Genomic DNA, 16,896 nt, shown 5'->3' on the forward strand with positions numbered 1-16,896 from the left:
ATGAATGGGGGGGGGGCGACCCAGCAGAAATTTTAAAAAAAATCCCCATAAGATATGTTTTTCTCCCACGCACGATACACTCGGAGTAAAAAGAGTGGATTGCTGTCGATTTTAAACGTGTGCTGAAAAAGTAAAAAAAACAAAATAAAACAAAAAACTGAATGACAAGTCCCTTTTGTTGATACAGATGCCTTGAGACGTGAGACATATTTTTGCCTGCAACTGCGGCGGCTTTAAACACCCCAACCCCGCCCCTCAGCACTATCACATGAATCTGGACTACAGTTGATGTGAAAAAAAGTTTTTCAGGTTTGCTTAAAACGCTTTTTTTAAACCTCTTTTGCTTTATTTTCCCTTTCGCTTAAATGTGGTTGTCTTTTTGTTTAAAATAAGACCTTGCGGAGGATATTAAACCCTCGACTCCGAGCTTTTCCCGACTTCGCTTCCACCAAGTTAATTTGCAGGAGTGGAGAAAAACGGTCTGGCTGCTCGAAGGTATGTGGGAGGCTTCCTTACGTTGTCGTTGCATTATTATTATTATTATTATTAGGCGATCGGTTTGGTCCGACATTTACAAAAGCGTTTAACCGCGTTCTTGTCGACTGTTTTTGGGGCCGATGGTCAGGTTTGTTTCGACCATCACCGACGACCGAGAAGCCACACTTTTAGGAAAATTAGATAACGTCACCAAAGTGTAAACAATGCTGGAAAAAAAGAAAAGAAAGTGTCAACAAATCTGAGCGTCTCACACTGCGGCTTTCGTTGCTCCTTCCTAACCACTGTGTGTTTTGATTTGTTTTGTTTTTCTCTCTCTCTCTGTTATACAACTTTTATTTGACAGAACTGAGTTTTGTTTTGTTTTTTTATTTGGGGGACTTAAGTTGCCAACATGGACGCGCACCACGGCGCGCCCCCGGCCGGCCAGCAGATCGTGCACGTGCGCGGGGACTCTCAAACGGAGCTCGAGGCCCTGTTCCATGCGGTGATGAACCCCAACAAGACCTCGCGACTGCCCGCGTCTCTGCCCATGCGCATGAGGAAGCTCCCGGACTCGTTCTTCAAACCGCCCGAGCCCCGCGGCCACTCCAGACAGGTACGTCCAGCTCAACGTCACCCATTTTAATCGACTTTAATCATAATCATTGTTGACATTAATAGTCATAATGATGGCGTCAAAGATAGACGAGATACTGGGTTATTTCTGAATAGATTTTATGATTTTATTGCTGTGAAATACATAGCTGTCTTGGGATTGGAGAAGAGAACATGAGGGTTTAATATGAGTTATAATAACAGTAAAGTGTAGCTAAGTTTCTTTCAAGATGCGAAGCACCTGATGAACCAACACAGATGCTGAAACTCACTTCATTCACAAAGTTAATCTTAGTCTCAGGTGTAGCTGTCAAGGTGGCCCTGGAGTGCAAATCACAACGACAAATAGGAAAACAACAACAAATCAAAAAATCACAACGACAAATAGAGAATCACAAAATAAAATCACAAAATACAATGGCAAAAACAAAAAGACAATGGCAATGAACAAAACACAATGACCAATTGCGAATCAAATTAATAAAAGAGAAAACACAACAACACATTGGACATCACAACAGCAAAACACAAACCACAACCACAAATCAGAAAACACAATAACAGATTTGGAATCACAACGGCAAAACAGGAACCACAGCAACAATGTATGTATTTCAATGGATGTATTTTGTGCGCGAAATCTGAAGTGATCCCAGTGTTACACCGATATCTACCATTGACCCACTAAAAATATATACTTTTGTGAGATGTAAAAGATTTTTAATTATTGTAATTAATCTTATAATCGTTGTTGGTAATAAAATTGGCAAAAAATAATTTCTGCACCCCACCATTCTCTTTTAGACTGCCCCCCATATTCTACCAGTTGGTATTACCCATGTGGTTTACTTCAAGTAGAATTTCACAGAACTGCCATGAGATCCAATTATGACATGCCCAAATCAAGCAGTCTTTGGTTAAAAGTTTCTAAGTGTTTACAGAGTGTCAGCTTGCTTCTTTGGGTTGTCAGTTAGCGAAAAACATAATTCAGATAAGCTAACTTTAGCTCTGTTGAATTGGTGCAAAGCATCTATTTTAGATCGTCAATGTTGAGCGTCTAATTAGGATATTATGTAAAAAATATCCAACATTTGCTCCTCAATTGAAAATGTGCACTCAACACTAGGCCTATTTCCAATTACAAACTTAAAGCTGTATCAAGCAATATTTTTGTTATTAACAGTGCAATGTAATTTGATTACATTACTTCCTGCAATGTGAAAGTATTGCTAGTACTACTGATCACACTGAGAATCAACACTACAGTTTTCCTCAGCTTTCAGCTCATGGTTTGGTTTTGCTGGGCTGGCAAAGTGCACCTCCCTCTCTGGTCGAGTCCCTCTCACCAGACACCCCACCTATAAAAAACAGTGGATAATCTGCTCACACCTCACTAAGTCAGAGCATGGTCTAGGGTGAAGTTGCCAAGTATGTTTCGCTGCAGCCTGCAGAATTGGACGAGTCAAACCATAGACTGAATAAAAAAGATGGACGCAGTGTCTGTGATGTCACCCATTGTTTTCTGAAGGGGCATTTGAAGACTAGAGTTTGGCTTTGTGCTCGCTGCCATCTTTTCAGTTTTTGCCAGAAAATCCAAATTTGGGCAATGGGGTCAAACATGGGTAGAGCTGTGGTGGGACCTCTATGGTCTTTACACTACAAGCTGTGACTTGTCTATCACTCCAGGACAGACCTGTCAGTCAAGGCATACAACTCAAACTTGTTGGTTTTTTATTCCTTAATATCTTCCCAATGGAAGAGTAATTTTAAAATGACTACCCTCATACTGTACCAGACTTGAAATTAGTGATTGGGATCCCTTGTAGAAAAATGCATTGACTTTGTATTTGTTGGTAGAAATGGGAAATTCCCTAACTGAATTCCTTAATTGGACCAGACATTTTCTGGAGCCAGTCACCTAGTGGCCATGGTGGAACTGCAACTTCAGGCACTTCCACATTGGCCTCAACTTTCAGCCATGGTGGATGCAGCTTGGGTCAAATGTTGGACTCCAGCCACATTACATAGGGCCAAATGTTTAAATCTGCACACTAGGATTTAAACGCCACATGCTGCAGCCATTATACAAATAATACAGCCCCTTTTTTCACACTAGCTGTTAATAAGGGAGAAGTTATTTCAAATTGAAACTTCCCATATTGCACCTTTACATCGATCCCTAAGCATGCTGGTAGTGAGCGGCTTGGACACACATTTGTAGATGTTTATCTACGAGTCTGTGACTACGTCATCATCACTAACCTCAGGGAATTAAGACTTTATCACTCTATTGAAACGGAATGCAGAACCTATTGTGAGAGAACACAAAATACAAAAGTATCTCAGAAAAAATCCCATTGTGGCCTTTAAGGGATATAATTATCGAGTGGAAAGGTAATACATGTATGGTAGGGGGTTGGAATTGGGGTGGGTGGGGGGGGTCCTCTTTACACCTCTCTGTAGAAAGGGGAGTTGAGCCAAACATTTGACTCTGGCCACATTTGACCCTGCCCCATTCTGCAGGCTGCAACTAGGACCATCTCCAAGTTGCCTGTGGATGCTGGTCCCAGACAAGTGTGTATTCTGTTAGTACACCGTCCACATTTTTTTTTTCTTCAAATTTTCTTTTCATTTTTTTAGGCTTGTGGTTAAGATTAGGCACTGTTTCATATGGCTGAGGTTAGAATAAGGTTTGGGCAACGTGTACTATTCACAGAGGATTGGGGAATAGTTGCAATCACAGCATTGTAAGATGGTGACAGATGTACTCTTAGCCCCCCGCCCCCCCTCGGTTCAGGGATGGTCGTTCCCTCTTCACGTAGATGGCCTCTTTCACTCCCCGTTCAAACCAGTGTTCCTCTCTATCAAGGATGTGCACATCCTCTTCCTTGAAAGAGGATGAGAATGTGCACATCTACACTGGCCTGTAGATGGGTGTAGACTGCAGAGCCCTGGCCTGACGTGTTAGCTTTTTCTGTGTAATAACGCTGTGATTGCAACTATTCCCAATCCTCTGTGCATAGTACACATGGCCATTGTAACTCTAGTTAATGGTCATGTCCATTTGCATATGAAACTGATCGTTGTTTTTGGTTGTTATGCAACTGTATTGTTTATAAGGGTGGGGATACCTGCAGTCAGTTTAGACTGAAGAGGTCACTTAGATGAGTGATGAACAGTTTCTCCCAATGAACGTTGTGTCCAGATGAATTGATTCGACTGTCTGGGATTCCCTTACCTGGATTATTGAGCATGCATAAAGACATAATTGGTCTCACTTTTTAGTCCTCTGTGAGCACCACCCAGCAGAAAAAAACAGTAGAGATCACATGCTGTTTGTCACAGTTTGACCACCATAGAGACACAAAGGGAGGGGTGGGATTGGTTTAGCTGTGTTTGTTTTTTAATATTTGTAGCCCTGCCGTCTGACATCTAGTGGTCAGAAATCACTTAATACAGCTTTAAGATAAGGATACCACATTATTGCGTTCGGAACAAAGTCACACAACAATTGTGTTTCGCATCTATGATATTATGTTTCATGTTGAAATCAAACCCACCCAAAAAGGTGAACAAAGGGGTGAGACTGAAGTACACTATTTTTCATAAAGCTTTTTCTTGTAATTTGACTCTCTCTGGTGGACAACTAGTCCGTTTCTCAATGTTGTTTTTTACTTTTGGAATATTGTCTTTAGTTAATGGCAATTCTGCTTGTTTCTCTTCAGGCCAGCTCAGATGGAGGTGTATGTGGTTCCCTTACACCTCATCATGTCCGTGCCCATTCCTCGCCTGCCTCCCTCCCAGTCAATTCGCTGTCTACTCAAGCAACAGGCGTAGCAGCAGCACAGATCATCCCTGACGACATGCCGCTCCCCCCTGGTTGGGAGATGGCTAAAACACCAACCGGCCAACGTTACTTCCTAAAGTAAGGCCAAATTTCTTTTGATTTATGCATCTTCATCTATCGCTGTGGTCATTGTTACTGGTCAACTTTTTCACCTATTGCCTATTGCGTACCTGCCCTCAGATAGCTCCACAACCCCAAGGTCTCCATATACACTGTGTTCACGCTAAGCCTTAATGACCAATTCTCATTTTTGTGCACATCCAATGTTTTTTTTCATTGCTTGTCTTCTTTTTTGAACGTGATCCATGTTGGATATCAGTGCATACAGACTTTCATCCTATAATGACGCATATATGTACAAATGAATAAAAAATGACATCTTGTGACAGCCATGTTAATAGCAACCACTGGTTGATTGCAATAAGTTCCCTCTTTAAGCTTGAATAGAAACATCTCCTCGAATCGAAATGAAACCAGCAAAGATGATGTCTTTCCATTGACTAGTTTTTGCTGTCCTAACCTAACCCTAACCCCTACACTAACCCCTAACCCTAACCCATATTTTTCCGGTCTGGTCTTTTTAAACCACTCAACTGTGCGACAAAAGGTTTTTGCACAGAGATATTTTAAAAGGTCCGGGCCAAAGTCCCCATTTTGTTGGGACATTGTATCAGGTCCTGTCCATTTTACATTGCCGAATACTAAGCACACTCCTTTTGGTTTAAATCTGAATCAAAATGAGGAAATTAGGTTATAAGTGATTTGTGTTGTTGGATGTTTTGGTTGCTTTTAGCTTGCTAACTAGCTACAGAGAGAGAAGAGCAAGACTGGCAGAAAGATAGAGTAGAGGATTTCCCAAGCTTTTCGATCTCTGAAGCTGTCAAAACGTCCCGCCAACAACCCACATTGCATCACAACATCATTTCCTTAGTTTAGTTAGGATCTCATTAAGATTTCCGTCATACCAGAAATGTTCCATTTGGTAATGGACCCCTGATTTTCTGCACAATTTTTGGGCTAGTTTAGTGCTCAGCAGAGTCCACATGGGAGTGGCCACTCCTATCAAAAAGATCTAAGCTTATCATATGATGTACTTTACTAATGCAGCGTGATCGAGACTGTGATCTATGCCATGGACAGGAATATAAAAACCACTTGGATTATGATTTTGCTACTTAGACTCTGATTGCCTGACTACATGTCTGATATGTATCTAATGTAGGACCCAAATGTCTGATTGTGACTGTTGCTCAAATTAGAAAAATCTAAATTTAAAAAATCAATTTCCATCTAGTTTTGTGTCTTCACACCACTCTAAAAAATAAATAAATAAATCACAACTGTGTTGCCTGTGAAGAATATATTTGAAGTTGTATTGTGAATTTCATTGTAGCATTAGAATCCGGAATTGCCAAAACTTGACCTAGACCACCGCTAAGACCCCTCACCCCCTGCCCATACTGTTTAATGGGCTGTTTGTTTACAATTCCAGATTTTATAGAGTCATTAAGGTGTGTGTGTGTGTGTGTGTGTGTGTGTGTGTGTGTGTGTGTGTGTGTGTGTGTGTGTGTGTGTGTGTGTGTGTGTGCGTGTGCATACATATTTGAATGATGAGAAAGGGTTTAGCTAGAGAGACAACATGAACCAGGATCTGATTATAACAAGTGCACACAGATAGCAAATGCACCAACTAGTTTGGTGACCAGGATGCCTTTTTCACCCTGTCATTCATGGGAGTGTATGGTCTGTCTGCCTGTGTTTCTGTTAACAACCAGTTTACAGGCAGTGTGTTTGTTTATGTGCATGCACATCTATACCCGGTAATACAGGTAAAGCAGGTCCCAGGTGAAGCGTGCATACGGCTTACTCTTTAGTTACGACATACCAGGGCTGTCCTTTTAGACTTTGTGTCTTTGTGTGTGTGTGTGTGTGTGTGTGTGTGTGTGTGTGTGTGTGTGTGTGTGTGTGTGTGTGTGTGTGTGTGTGTGTGTGTGTGTGTGTTTGTAGCCATCTGGATCAGACAACTACATGGCACGACCCTCGTCTTTCCCAGCTTCAATCAATGGCAGCCCAGCATCCTATCCCTAGCACTCCAGTTTATCCCCACACCCTTACCAATTCAACCTCTACTACACAAAGCCAAAACAACGTCAACTCGGAAACAGGTATCACCCTTCTATTTCCCCATGTACCCCTCTGTACCTTTTTCCTACCTGCTGCCCTGTCGTTAATAGTTAGTTAAACAAAATAAGAAAACAGCCTTGCAACAGTAGAATACTTCTATTATATCTGTCTGAACCTTCTCCCACCCACAGAATCAGACTGTTCACAAGTCTTTGTATGCATTTAGTCTATCTTTTTACCCACAACCCCCTTCACTTTTACACTGAAAACCATACCAGCCCAAAACCTGCTATAAAACGTATAGGTACGGGCGTGAGCCATAACCTACCCTTTAGCTCACTGCGCTACGCAGGACTCACGTATGGTACACTTTTCTTTCACTGTGTATGATCGCTACTATTCAGGTCCACTGCCTGAAGGCTGGGAACAGGCTGTCACTCCGGAGGGAGAGGTGTACTTTATCAACCACATCAGCAAGACCACTTCATGGCTTGACCCACGTCTAGGTAGCAATTGATTAAACTTCAGTCCACTGAACTGCCAAAAATCTATGCACAAAATGTGTGCATGTACTGGCACACATTTGTGTGAAACCAGTACTATAATTTTCACCAGCTGAAGTAGCTGTGTGATAGAGAACATTAGAAAGATAGCGAAGACTTTTTTTCTTAAAATATTGCCCTGAAAACTTCTTTCATATGTGCATATGTTTTGACACGTTTTACGCTGAAAATTATATTTTTAAGGTTCTACCCAATTATTCAAATCTCACAAATGTTATATTTCAGCCCAGAAGGTGAATCCTGGCCTTATTGGCATGGCAACACAGCAAAGGCAGGACAAAGAAAGGCTCAGATGCAAACACCAGGGCCTCCCGCAGCCTGTCACAGCGCAGGTCAGAGGTTGAATGTCATTTTACCCAGTCTCCTATCCAGAAATGGTAGGGACAGACACTGAGCATGACTTGCCAAGAAGAAAGATCACTAGCTGCATACACAGCCTTACTATGTTGTGTATTACATGATTACCTTATTTCCTATACTTTTTGATTGTGCTGTGTATTAAGTGACGCATCCATACTTGACAACATTTTAAGTATTCATACATGTCAATGCATCTCAGATTTTATGACTGTATACAAACAAATGTGTGCATTGGGCTGTAGGATGCAGGAGGAAGGAACCAGCTGCCCAGTGGCATGGACCATGACAGGAATGCACAGAAGCTTGTCCCACCTCTTGATGTAAGACTCAGAACCTCCAACCATGAGCCTGCACTCAACGGGTGAGTGAGTTTGGGTTAACATTTATGCAGTTTTGTTTGATTGAGCGGTTGTTGGGTACACATATTTTCATATTTGGTTGTGTTCTCTTGTAGTGCTCACTCTCGCAATGAGAGTACAGACAGTGGTCTGAGTGTCAGCAGCTTGCCCCGCACAGCAGAACACTTGCTGAACACTGTGGAACACATGGACACTGGTAACACACACACACACACACACACACACACACACATGTGCGCGCGTGTGCACACACTTGTACAAGAAACAGCTAAAGCACTCAACCAAGTTGTGTTTTTTTCTTTCTTTCTTTTTTTTTTTTTACATATTAAGACTACAATCCTTAAGATATACATGCGAACGAATAGCTTATCCATGAATATCTAAATTATGTGATTTTGGTTGTTGCTCGTTTTCAGACAAATAGGGTTTTACATCTTCATCACAGCAACCAAATGTGGAAGAATAAATCTGGTTGCAGGGAGTTTGAAGAAGCAGCAGTCATTTTGCTTAACATGTTATTTGCTAAGGCCCTGGTTCAACCATATTTTGGGGGATTAAAGGTGAAAAAGGTACTAGCAGATCTGCGCTAGCAACTTTCATTTTGAATGGCTCGCTTAAATATGGAGCGGTCAAACACCCATGATAAACAGCTCCTTGCATGCACACGATTATGTCCGATTTCTTCACTGTCTTCTCTGGTTGGTGTAGGTGACTCTGGGGAGACTCCCTCAATCAGTGTGGAGGAGACGATGTCTGTGCTACCCATGACTGAGGGGGAGGAGCTAATGCCCTGCATCCCAGAGGCTCTAAGTTCTGACCTTCTCATGGACATGGAGAATGTTCTCTCTGGATCACATATGGACAAAGACAGCCTGCTCACCTGGCTATAGGCACACACAGAAACATAAACCCTGACTTTGGTTTTAGATGAGGCCTTTACAATGCAACTGAGATTTGGACGCAAATGGTACAGAACAGCATTACCAGTGGAATACACTACTGTTGTGTGATGGATGCCCTAACATTACTCTTTAGTGGAAAGTGGAAACTGTCCTTCTGTTTGGCCTCAATTTACTGAGGTGCGTCTCAGGGCATTATAATAAAATGATTTATATAGTGTATTCCCTCAGATTATTCCAGTTACCAGCCTAGGATGATGCTGTCCAGTTCTAGAGTTAGGTGTTCCATAAATTAATTTCTGCACCTTGTCCTGCACCTGGTGCTGCCATCTTCCCTTAACGGGGCAATGAAATCTTCAAGCAGTAAGCCGTGTAATTCTTCCTGTTAAATGCCTTTTACTCTCTTAATTAAGCTATATTATTACATTGCTATATTATCTGCTGGGTTGTTTCCTCACTATTATGTCAAAAGTGTATCTAAATTCTGAGTTATAAATTATTTGGAAGAGTATTTCTTGTAACTAGCATCTGTGTGTGGAGAGGGGAAGACTTCTCTACAAAGCTAAAGAGCAGCAAGACCAATGTGTAATCTTTCCAAATAAAGGTACTGTGAGCCTTTAAAGACTAATAGCTCATACCCACAATGCAACATTTTAGGCCAATATAGTATCCTATTTATCTTAGCATGCATGACACTAGCTACGTGTACTACATATAATGTTTATCATTCTACTTACCATCTTTTGTTGAAGGAAATCAGATTTATTACTAGATACTAGGCAGACCCATTGTTTTGTATGTATTTGTTTATGCATGTGCTTTATATGGATATATTTACTCTTCACTGTAACCATTGTGAAAGAGTTTCTGTTTAATAAACTGCCCAATATTCTTTTGACAAAAATTGTTTTATATTTATGTCTTGAGAAGTTAGCCTCACTGTAGCATACATTTTGAACTGGAGATGAAACCACACCCAGATGTCATTCTCACTGTAATGTCATCCACATGAGGACCGTGCCCAAGTTTCATTTTCACAAAAAAAAATTGGGCTGGATAGAAGATTATTTAAGTCAACTTCGTTGCATGGGAGGATGGATAATAAAGTTGCTGCGATAAAATGCTTGAGGGTATTTAAAAAATGAGCATTGAAATAGCATTAACTTTTGATCAGTCATAAAAAAACACATTATTTTTGGCAGCTGTTGTAAGTAAACTGATGCAATATCCACACAAAGAAAAGCTCGTTATCTTAACACAGATCTAGATTACACACAAACAAGCCACCCACTTTGTGCCAATAGTGTTTTAATGCGCTGAAATGTTCTGCAAAAAAGTCAAGATATTGTGACACTCCCATTGCTGTTAACAACCAAATCCCAGAGCAGGCACACTCAGTGGCTATACACCCCAGACTTGTCAGGAAAACCCCAAACTATTTCCTATCCTAACCTTGGCAAGGCTACAATACAGAAAACAGTTCCTCTCTATCCTTTCTTTCAGTACAGATTGAACACTGCCAAGTTGTTTTAAAGCATCAGGCTGATCATACCTACTTCTACTTCACTGTGTTTCAGTACAGAACTTCTTTATTATTTTTTGAGGGAGACAGGATTATTAGTAAGTAGAATATATATATATATATATATATATATTCTCAAAAGTGTAGCAGCTGATGAGTGTGAGATGCACGAAACAGGCCTGTACTGCTATGCATTAAAACTTTTTTCCTGCATCTATATGGGTATATATATATATATATATATATGCATTATATAGATAGATAGATTGCATTTTCTCTATCCTCTCATTGGTTACTGTCCATCCAAATTAGGGGCGTAACGCAGGGCAACGTAATATTTATGACCGTGTGTTTCTTTGTTGTTTAATTACATTGGCAGCTGATAAGTGCGTGACGCACAAAGATAGATGTAGGAGCAAAAAAAAACTTTAATGCATTTCAGTACAAGCTTGTTTCATGCGTCACGCACTCATCAACTGCCAATGTGGTTAAAAAACTTAATATTCCGCTCTTCATTTGTTGAGCACTTTTATCAACACCATTGATGGTTTCTGGGGGAAAAATGCTATATATACAGTGCATCCGGAAAGTATTCACACCCTTCACTTTCCCCACATTTTGTTTTGTTACAGCCTTATTCCAAAATGGATTAAATTCCTTTTTTTCTCATCAATCTACACACAATACCCCATAACGACAAAGTGAAAAAGGTTTTGTAGAAATTTTTTGCAAATTTATTAAAAATAAAAAAACTGAAATATTGTATGTACATAAGTATTCACACCCTTTGCTATGACACTCAAAATTGAGCTCAGGTTCATCCTGTTTCCACTGATCATCCTTGAGATGTTTCTACATCTTGATTGGAGTCCACCCGTAGTAAATTCAATTGATTGGACATGATTTGGAAAGGCACACACCTGTCTATATAAGGTCCCACTGTTGAAACCAAGCCATGAAGTCAAAGGAATTGTCTGTGGACCTCCGAGACAGGATTGTATCAAGGCACAGATCTGAGGAAGGGTACAAAAATTTCTACAGCTTTGAAGGTCCCGAAGAGCACAGTGGTCTCCATCATTCGTAAATACTAGAAGAAGTTTGGATCCACCAGGACTGTTCCTAGAGCTGGCTGCCCAGCCAAACTGAGCAATCGGGGGAGAAGGGCCTTGGTCAGGGAGGTGACCAAGAACCTCATGGTCACTCTGACAGAGCTCCAGCGTTCCTCTGTGGAGATGGGAAAACCTTCCAGAAGGACAACCATCTCTGCAGCACTCCACCAATCAGGTCGTTATGGTAGAGTGGCCAGACGGAAGCCTCTGCTCAGTAAAAGGCGCATGACAGCCCACTTGGAGTTTGCCAGAAAGCACCTAAAGGACTCTCAGACCATGAGAAACAAGATTCTCTGGTCTGATTAAACCAAGATTGAACTCTTTGGCCTGAATGCCAAACGCCACGTCTGGAGGAAACCAGGCACGTCTCATCACCTTGCTAATACCATCCCTACAGTGAAGCATGGTGGTGGCAGCATCATGCTGTGGGGATGTTCTTCAGTGGCAGGAACTGAGAGACTAGTCAGGATCGAGGGAAAGATGAACGGAGCAAAGTACAGAGAGATCCTTGATGAAAACCTGCTCCAGAGCGCTCAGGACCTCAGACTGGGGCAAAGGTGTGCCTTTCAACACGACAACGACCCCAAGCACAATGCCAAGACAAAGAAGGAGTGGCTTCAGGACAAGTCTGTGAATGTCCTTGAGTAGCCCAGCCAGAGCCCAGACTTGAACTCCATTGAACATCTCTGGAAAGACCTGAAAATAGCTGTGCAGCGACGCTCCCCATCTAACCTTACAGAGCTCGAGAGGATCTGCAGAGAAGAATGGGAGAAATACCCCAAATATAGGTGTGCCAAGCTTGAAGCTTCATACCCAAGAAGACTTGAGGCTGTAATCGCTGCCAAGGGTGCCTTAACCAAGTACTGAGTAAAGGGTGTAAATACTTATGTACATGCAATATTTCAGTTTTTTATTTTTAATAAATTTGCAAAAATTTCTACAAAACCTTTTTCGCTTTGTCATTATGGGGTATTGTGTGTAGATTGATGAGAAAAAAAGGAATTTAATCCATTCTGGAATAAGGCTGTAACATAACAAAATGTGGGGAAAGTGAAGGGGTGTGAATACTTTCCGAATGCACTGTATATATATATACTGTATATATATATACACACACACACATATATATGTATGTATATATAAAACTGTTAAAAGAAACACTCAACAAACAAGGAGCAAAATAATCCAGTGAGTCAAGTAAATTCTTTATGAGACAGTACAAGCCTGTTTCATGCCAGAAGCGATCATCAGCTGTCAATAAAGCTACTCGGTAAAGTAGCCCCCCCCCCCCTCCCCGAGTAGCTTTATTGACAGTTGATGATTGCTTCTGGCATGAAACAGGCTTGTACTGTCTCATAAAGAATTTACTTGACTCATTGAATTTTATATATATATATAGATGTGTGTATGTGTGTGTGTGTATGTATATATGTACAAAAGTATTGGGACACCTGGCCATTATACCTACAGGAGCTTTTATGACATCCCATTCTAAATCCATAGGCATTAATATGGAGTTGCCCCCCCCCTTGCAGCTATAACAGCTTCCACTCTTCTGGGAAGGCTTTCCACAAGATTTTGCAGTGTGTCTGTGGGAATTTTTGCCCATTCATCCAGAAGAGCATTTGTGAGGTCAGGCACTGATGTTGGACGAGAAGACCCCGCTCGCAATCTCCATTCTAGTTCATCCCAAAGGTGTTCGATGGGGTCGAGGTCAGGGCTCTATGCGGGCCAGTCAAGTTCTTCCACACCAAACTCACCCAATCATGTCTTAATTGACCTTGCTTTGTGCACTGGGGCACAGTCATGCTGGAACAGAAAAGGGCCCTCCCCAAACTGTTCCGTAAATGTTAGAAGCATAGAATTGTCCAAAATGTCTTGTTATGCTGAAGCATTAAGATTTCCCTTCACTGGAACTAAGGGGCCTAGCCCAACCCCTGAAAAACAATCCCATGCCATTATCCCTCCTCCACCAAACTTTACAGCTGGCACAGTGCAGTCAGGCAGGTAACGTTCTCCTGGCATCCACCAAACCCAGACTCGTCCATCAGACTGCCAGACAGAGAAGCATGATTTGTCACTCCACAGAACACGTTTCCACTGCTCCAGAGTGCAGTGGCAGCGTGCTTTACACCACTCCATCCGACACTTGGCATTGTGCTTGGTGATATAAGGCATGCAGCTGCTCGGCCATGGAAACCCATTCCATGAAGCTCTCGGCACACAGTTTTTGTGCTGATGTTAATGCCAGAGGGAGTTTGGAATTCTGCAGTTATTGAGTCAACAGTGCGTTGACTCAATAACTTTTACACACTATGCGCCTCAGCACTCGTTGACCCCGCTGTGTGACCTTACGTGATCTGCCACTTCGTGGCTGAGTTGCTGTTGTTCCTAAAAGCTTCCACTTTTCAATATTACCACTTACAGCTGACTGTGGCATATCTAGCAGGGAAGAAATTTCATGAACTGACTTATTGATTGCAAAGGTGGCATCCTATGACAGTACCACACTTGAATTAACTGAGCTCTTCAGAACGACCCATTCTTTCACCAATGTTTGTAAATGCAGACTGCATGGCTAGCTGCTCGATACACCCTTGGCAATGGGTCTGAATGAAAGACCTGAATTCAATGATTAAGAGGTGTGTCCCAATACTTTTTTACATATAGTGTATATTAAGATACTGGTGCTACTGCTACTACTACTACTACTACTACTACTACTAATACTACTATTACTACTACTTTCGGCTGCTCCCGCTAGGTGTCGCCATAGCGGATCATCCGTTTCCATTCCTTATATAAATATTAAGATAGATGTAGGGGGGAAAAACTTTAATTCATAGCAGCACACGCTCGTGCTATGAATTAAAGTTTTTTTCCTACATCTTTCTTAAAATTCCGCTCATTTGTTGAACACTTTTATCAACACCATTGACGGTTTCCGGAAACCGTCAATGGTGTTGTAAGTGCTCAACTAATGAGGAGCAGAATATCAACACTGATACAGTATCCGTGTTAAGATATATATATATAATTTTTTTTAAAGAAACTTGTTCCTTAAGGTATCTAACCTATAATCCAGCCCAATAGGTGGCAGTAATACAAGACGTGATGTGACGCACGTGTGTGTTGGCGGGGGGGGGGGTCATTGACATTTTCTCGGAAACCACGTGACCAGGGATGCCTGCCCATTTCCGTTTTGGGCGCGTGGAGTTATGCTGCGTTCCAGACAACCCGGGAAGTGGTTAAGTGCACTTGAACGTTAAATGGACCGCGTTTTATGTACCGCTTTGCTAGTCTGCCGACCACTCAGAGCGCTTTACCATGTATGCCTCACATTCACCCATTCATACCCTGGTGGCGGAGGCTGCCATGCAAGGTTAGTGGTTCGGTGTCTTGCTCAGGGACACTTCGACAAGCCCTCTGGAGAGAGCCGGGGATCGAACCAGCGAACTTCGACCCGCTCGAACTTCGACCCGCTCTACCCCCCCCCCCCCCCGAGCCATGCCGCCCCAAAATGAACACCACTCGAGTTCAAGTTTGGCGGAAGTCAGCAGCCAGGGACTTTGGGGGGAGAGGAGAACGGGAGTCTAAATGGTGGAACTAGTATTAAAAAAAAAAGCTTAATTGGAAGCGAAGAGCTTCCTGTACTTACATTTTTTCTTTTTTGAATATCTTACTTAGTATTTCGAAGTAAAAATTTCAAACATTTTGATGTGTATTTGAGTCAAGTCAATTTAGTGAGTAAAATGTGCAATATTGTTAAGCAATATTGCACGAGAGGGAGTAGCGCTGACTCGTGGCACGGGTGGGGTGCGATTGCAGGCCGGTTGGTTTTTAAACGTTGTTTTGCTTGATTTTTAGCTGTTAATATAGTAGCTGGGTGTCTTTGAATATCTTTTCTCGTATTAACTCATTCAAGTTAAAGAGGTTTCAGATTACATGCCAATTCACAAACTTGAAACAAGGCTTTCTAGCCTGTCCTGCTAGTTGCTGCTTCTGTAAAGGCCCATTGGATGCTTCAGCTGTTCCCGTCTGTCAGCCAGTCACCTCCAACTAAAATGTTTGATATCCCGTCTGGGCCCTTTGGGACGTACATGACACATTAAGTAGGATCACAAACTCCACCATAACTTTTCGATTCAGAGCTGAATAATAGCCTCACCTTATTTTAAACATACTTGTTCTGAAGGTTTGGTTCTCAACTTCGAATAGAAGTCCAAGGGGGCACTATAATAGACAATACATGAATTATAAACTCATATATTTTGTGCTGAAATTATGTCCAACTCAAAATACATTAAAAGCACAGCTTGCATTATATTTCATGTGAGTATATAATGTATGTAAGTAATATAATGCACAGCTTACGTTATATTACATAGCGGATCCCTTGGAAATGTCCTCAGCAAACTGATGTGGCATGCAATGAATCACATTTGATAAGGACTTGAACACTTTGAGGGTATCCATCCATCCATTATCCAAACTGCTTATCCTGCTGTCAGGGTTGCGGGGATGCTGCAGCCTATCCCAGCAGTCACTGGGCGGCAGGCGGGGAGACACCCTGGACAGGCCGCCAGGCCATCACAGGGCCAGTTGGCTGTTGTTCTACTTTGATTTTATCATCTGATAAGTGAAAATACAGTATTCATCTCCCGGTCAACACACAACTCTTAACAAGAATTTTGAGATTTCAAAGTGATTTTGCAAGGATTTGGCTACCCAGGACAACAAATGCAAACATGCTTCAGTTTCAAGACCAGGGAGTGTGTTTCCAATGTCATACTACAGGACTGACTTGGTTGGCTTTTCACTGTGGTGTCGGTATGAGGGGACTTGGTCTTCAGCAGCAACGTGATGAATCCAGTGTATGGACTCGTTGCTTCAGCTGGTACACTGGTGGTGTGTGTGAATGAAGACCAGATTGTCAAATATAGTTGAACACGTGGGTGGTGGTGGTGTTGACCTTCTAGAAGATGGTGCTACGACTGGTAAGGAACAGATGCCCAAATCTG

At 41.9% G+C, this 16,896-nt stretch overlaps 1 protein-coding gene across 2 annotated transcripts; it reads left to right on the forward strand.

Annotated features, from left to right (window-relative positions):
- Positions 1-256: 256 nt before the first annotated feature.
- On the forward strand, positions 257-10,139 carry LOC130116879 (transcriptional coactivator YAP1-like). Of its 2 annotated transcripts, XM_056284969.1 has the most exons (9): positions 257-495; positions 842-1,093; positions 4,818-5,017; positions 6,947-7,104; positions 7,468-7,569; positions 7,852-7,958; positions 8,229-8,347; positions 8,441-8,541; positions 9,054-10,139. In XM_056284969.1, exons 2-9 carry the CDS (start codon positions 890-892, stop codon positions 9,233-9,235), a joined length of 1,173 nt encoding a protein of 390 aa, XP_056140944.1. In that variant the 5' UTR covers positions 257-495; positions 842-889; the 3' UTR covers positions 9,236-10,139. The 2 variants fall into 2 exon arrangements, with proteins under 2 accessions (XP_056140944.1, XP_056140945.1); XM_056284970.1 differs by lacking the exon at positions 7,468-7,569.
- The last annotated feature ends 6,757 nt before the right edge of the window (positions 10,140-16,896 follow it).

Source organism: Lampris incognitus, chromosome 8 (genome assembly GCF_029633865.1).
Source record: "Lampris incognitus isolate fLamInc1 chromosome 8, fLamInc1.hap2, whole genome shotgun sequence".
NCBI classification, from domain to species: Eukaryota; Metazoa; Chordata; class Actinopteri; order Lampriformes; family Lampridae; genus Lampris; species Lampris incognitus.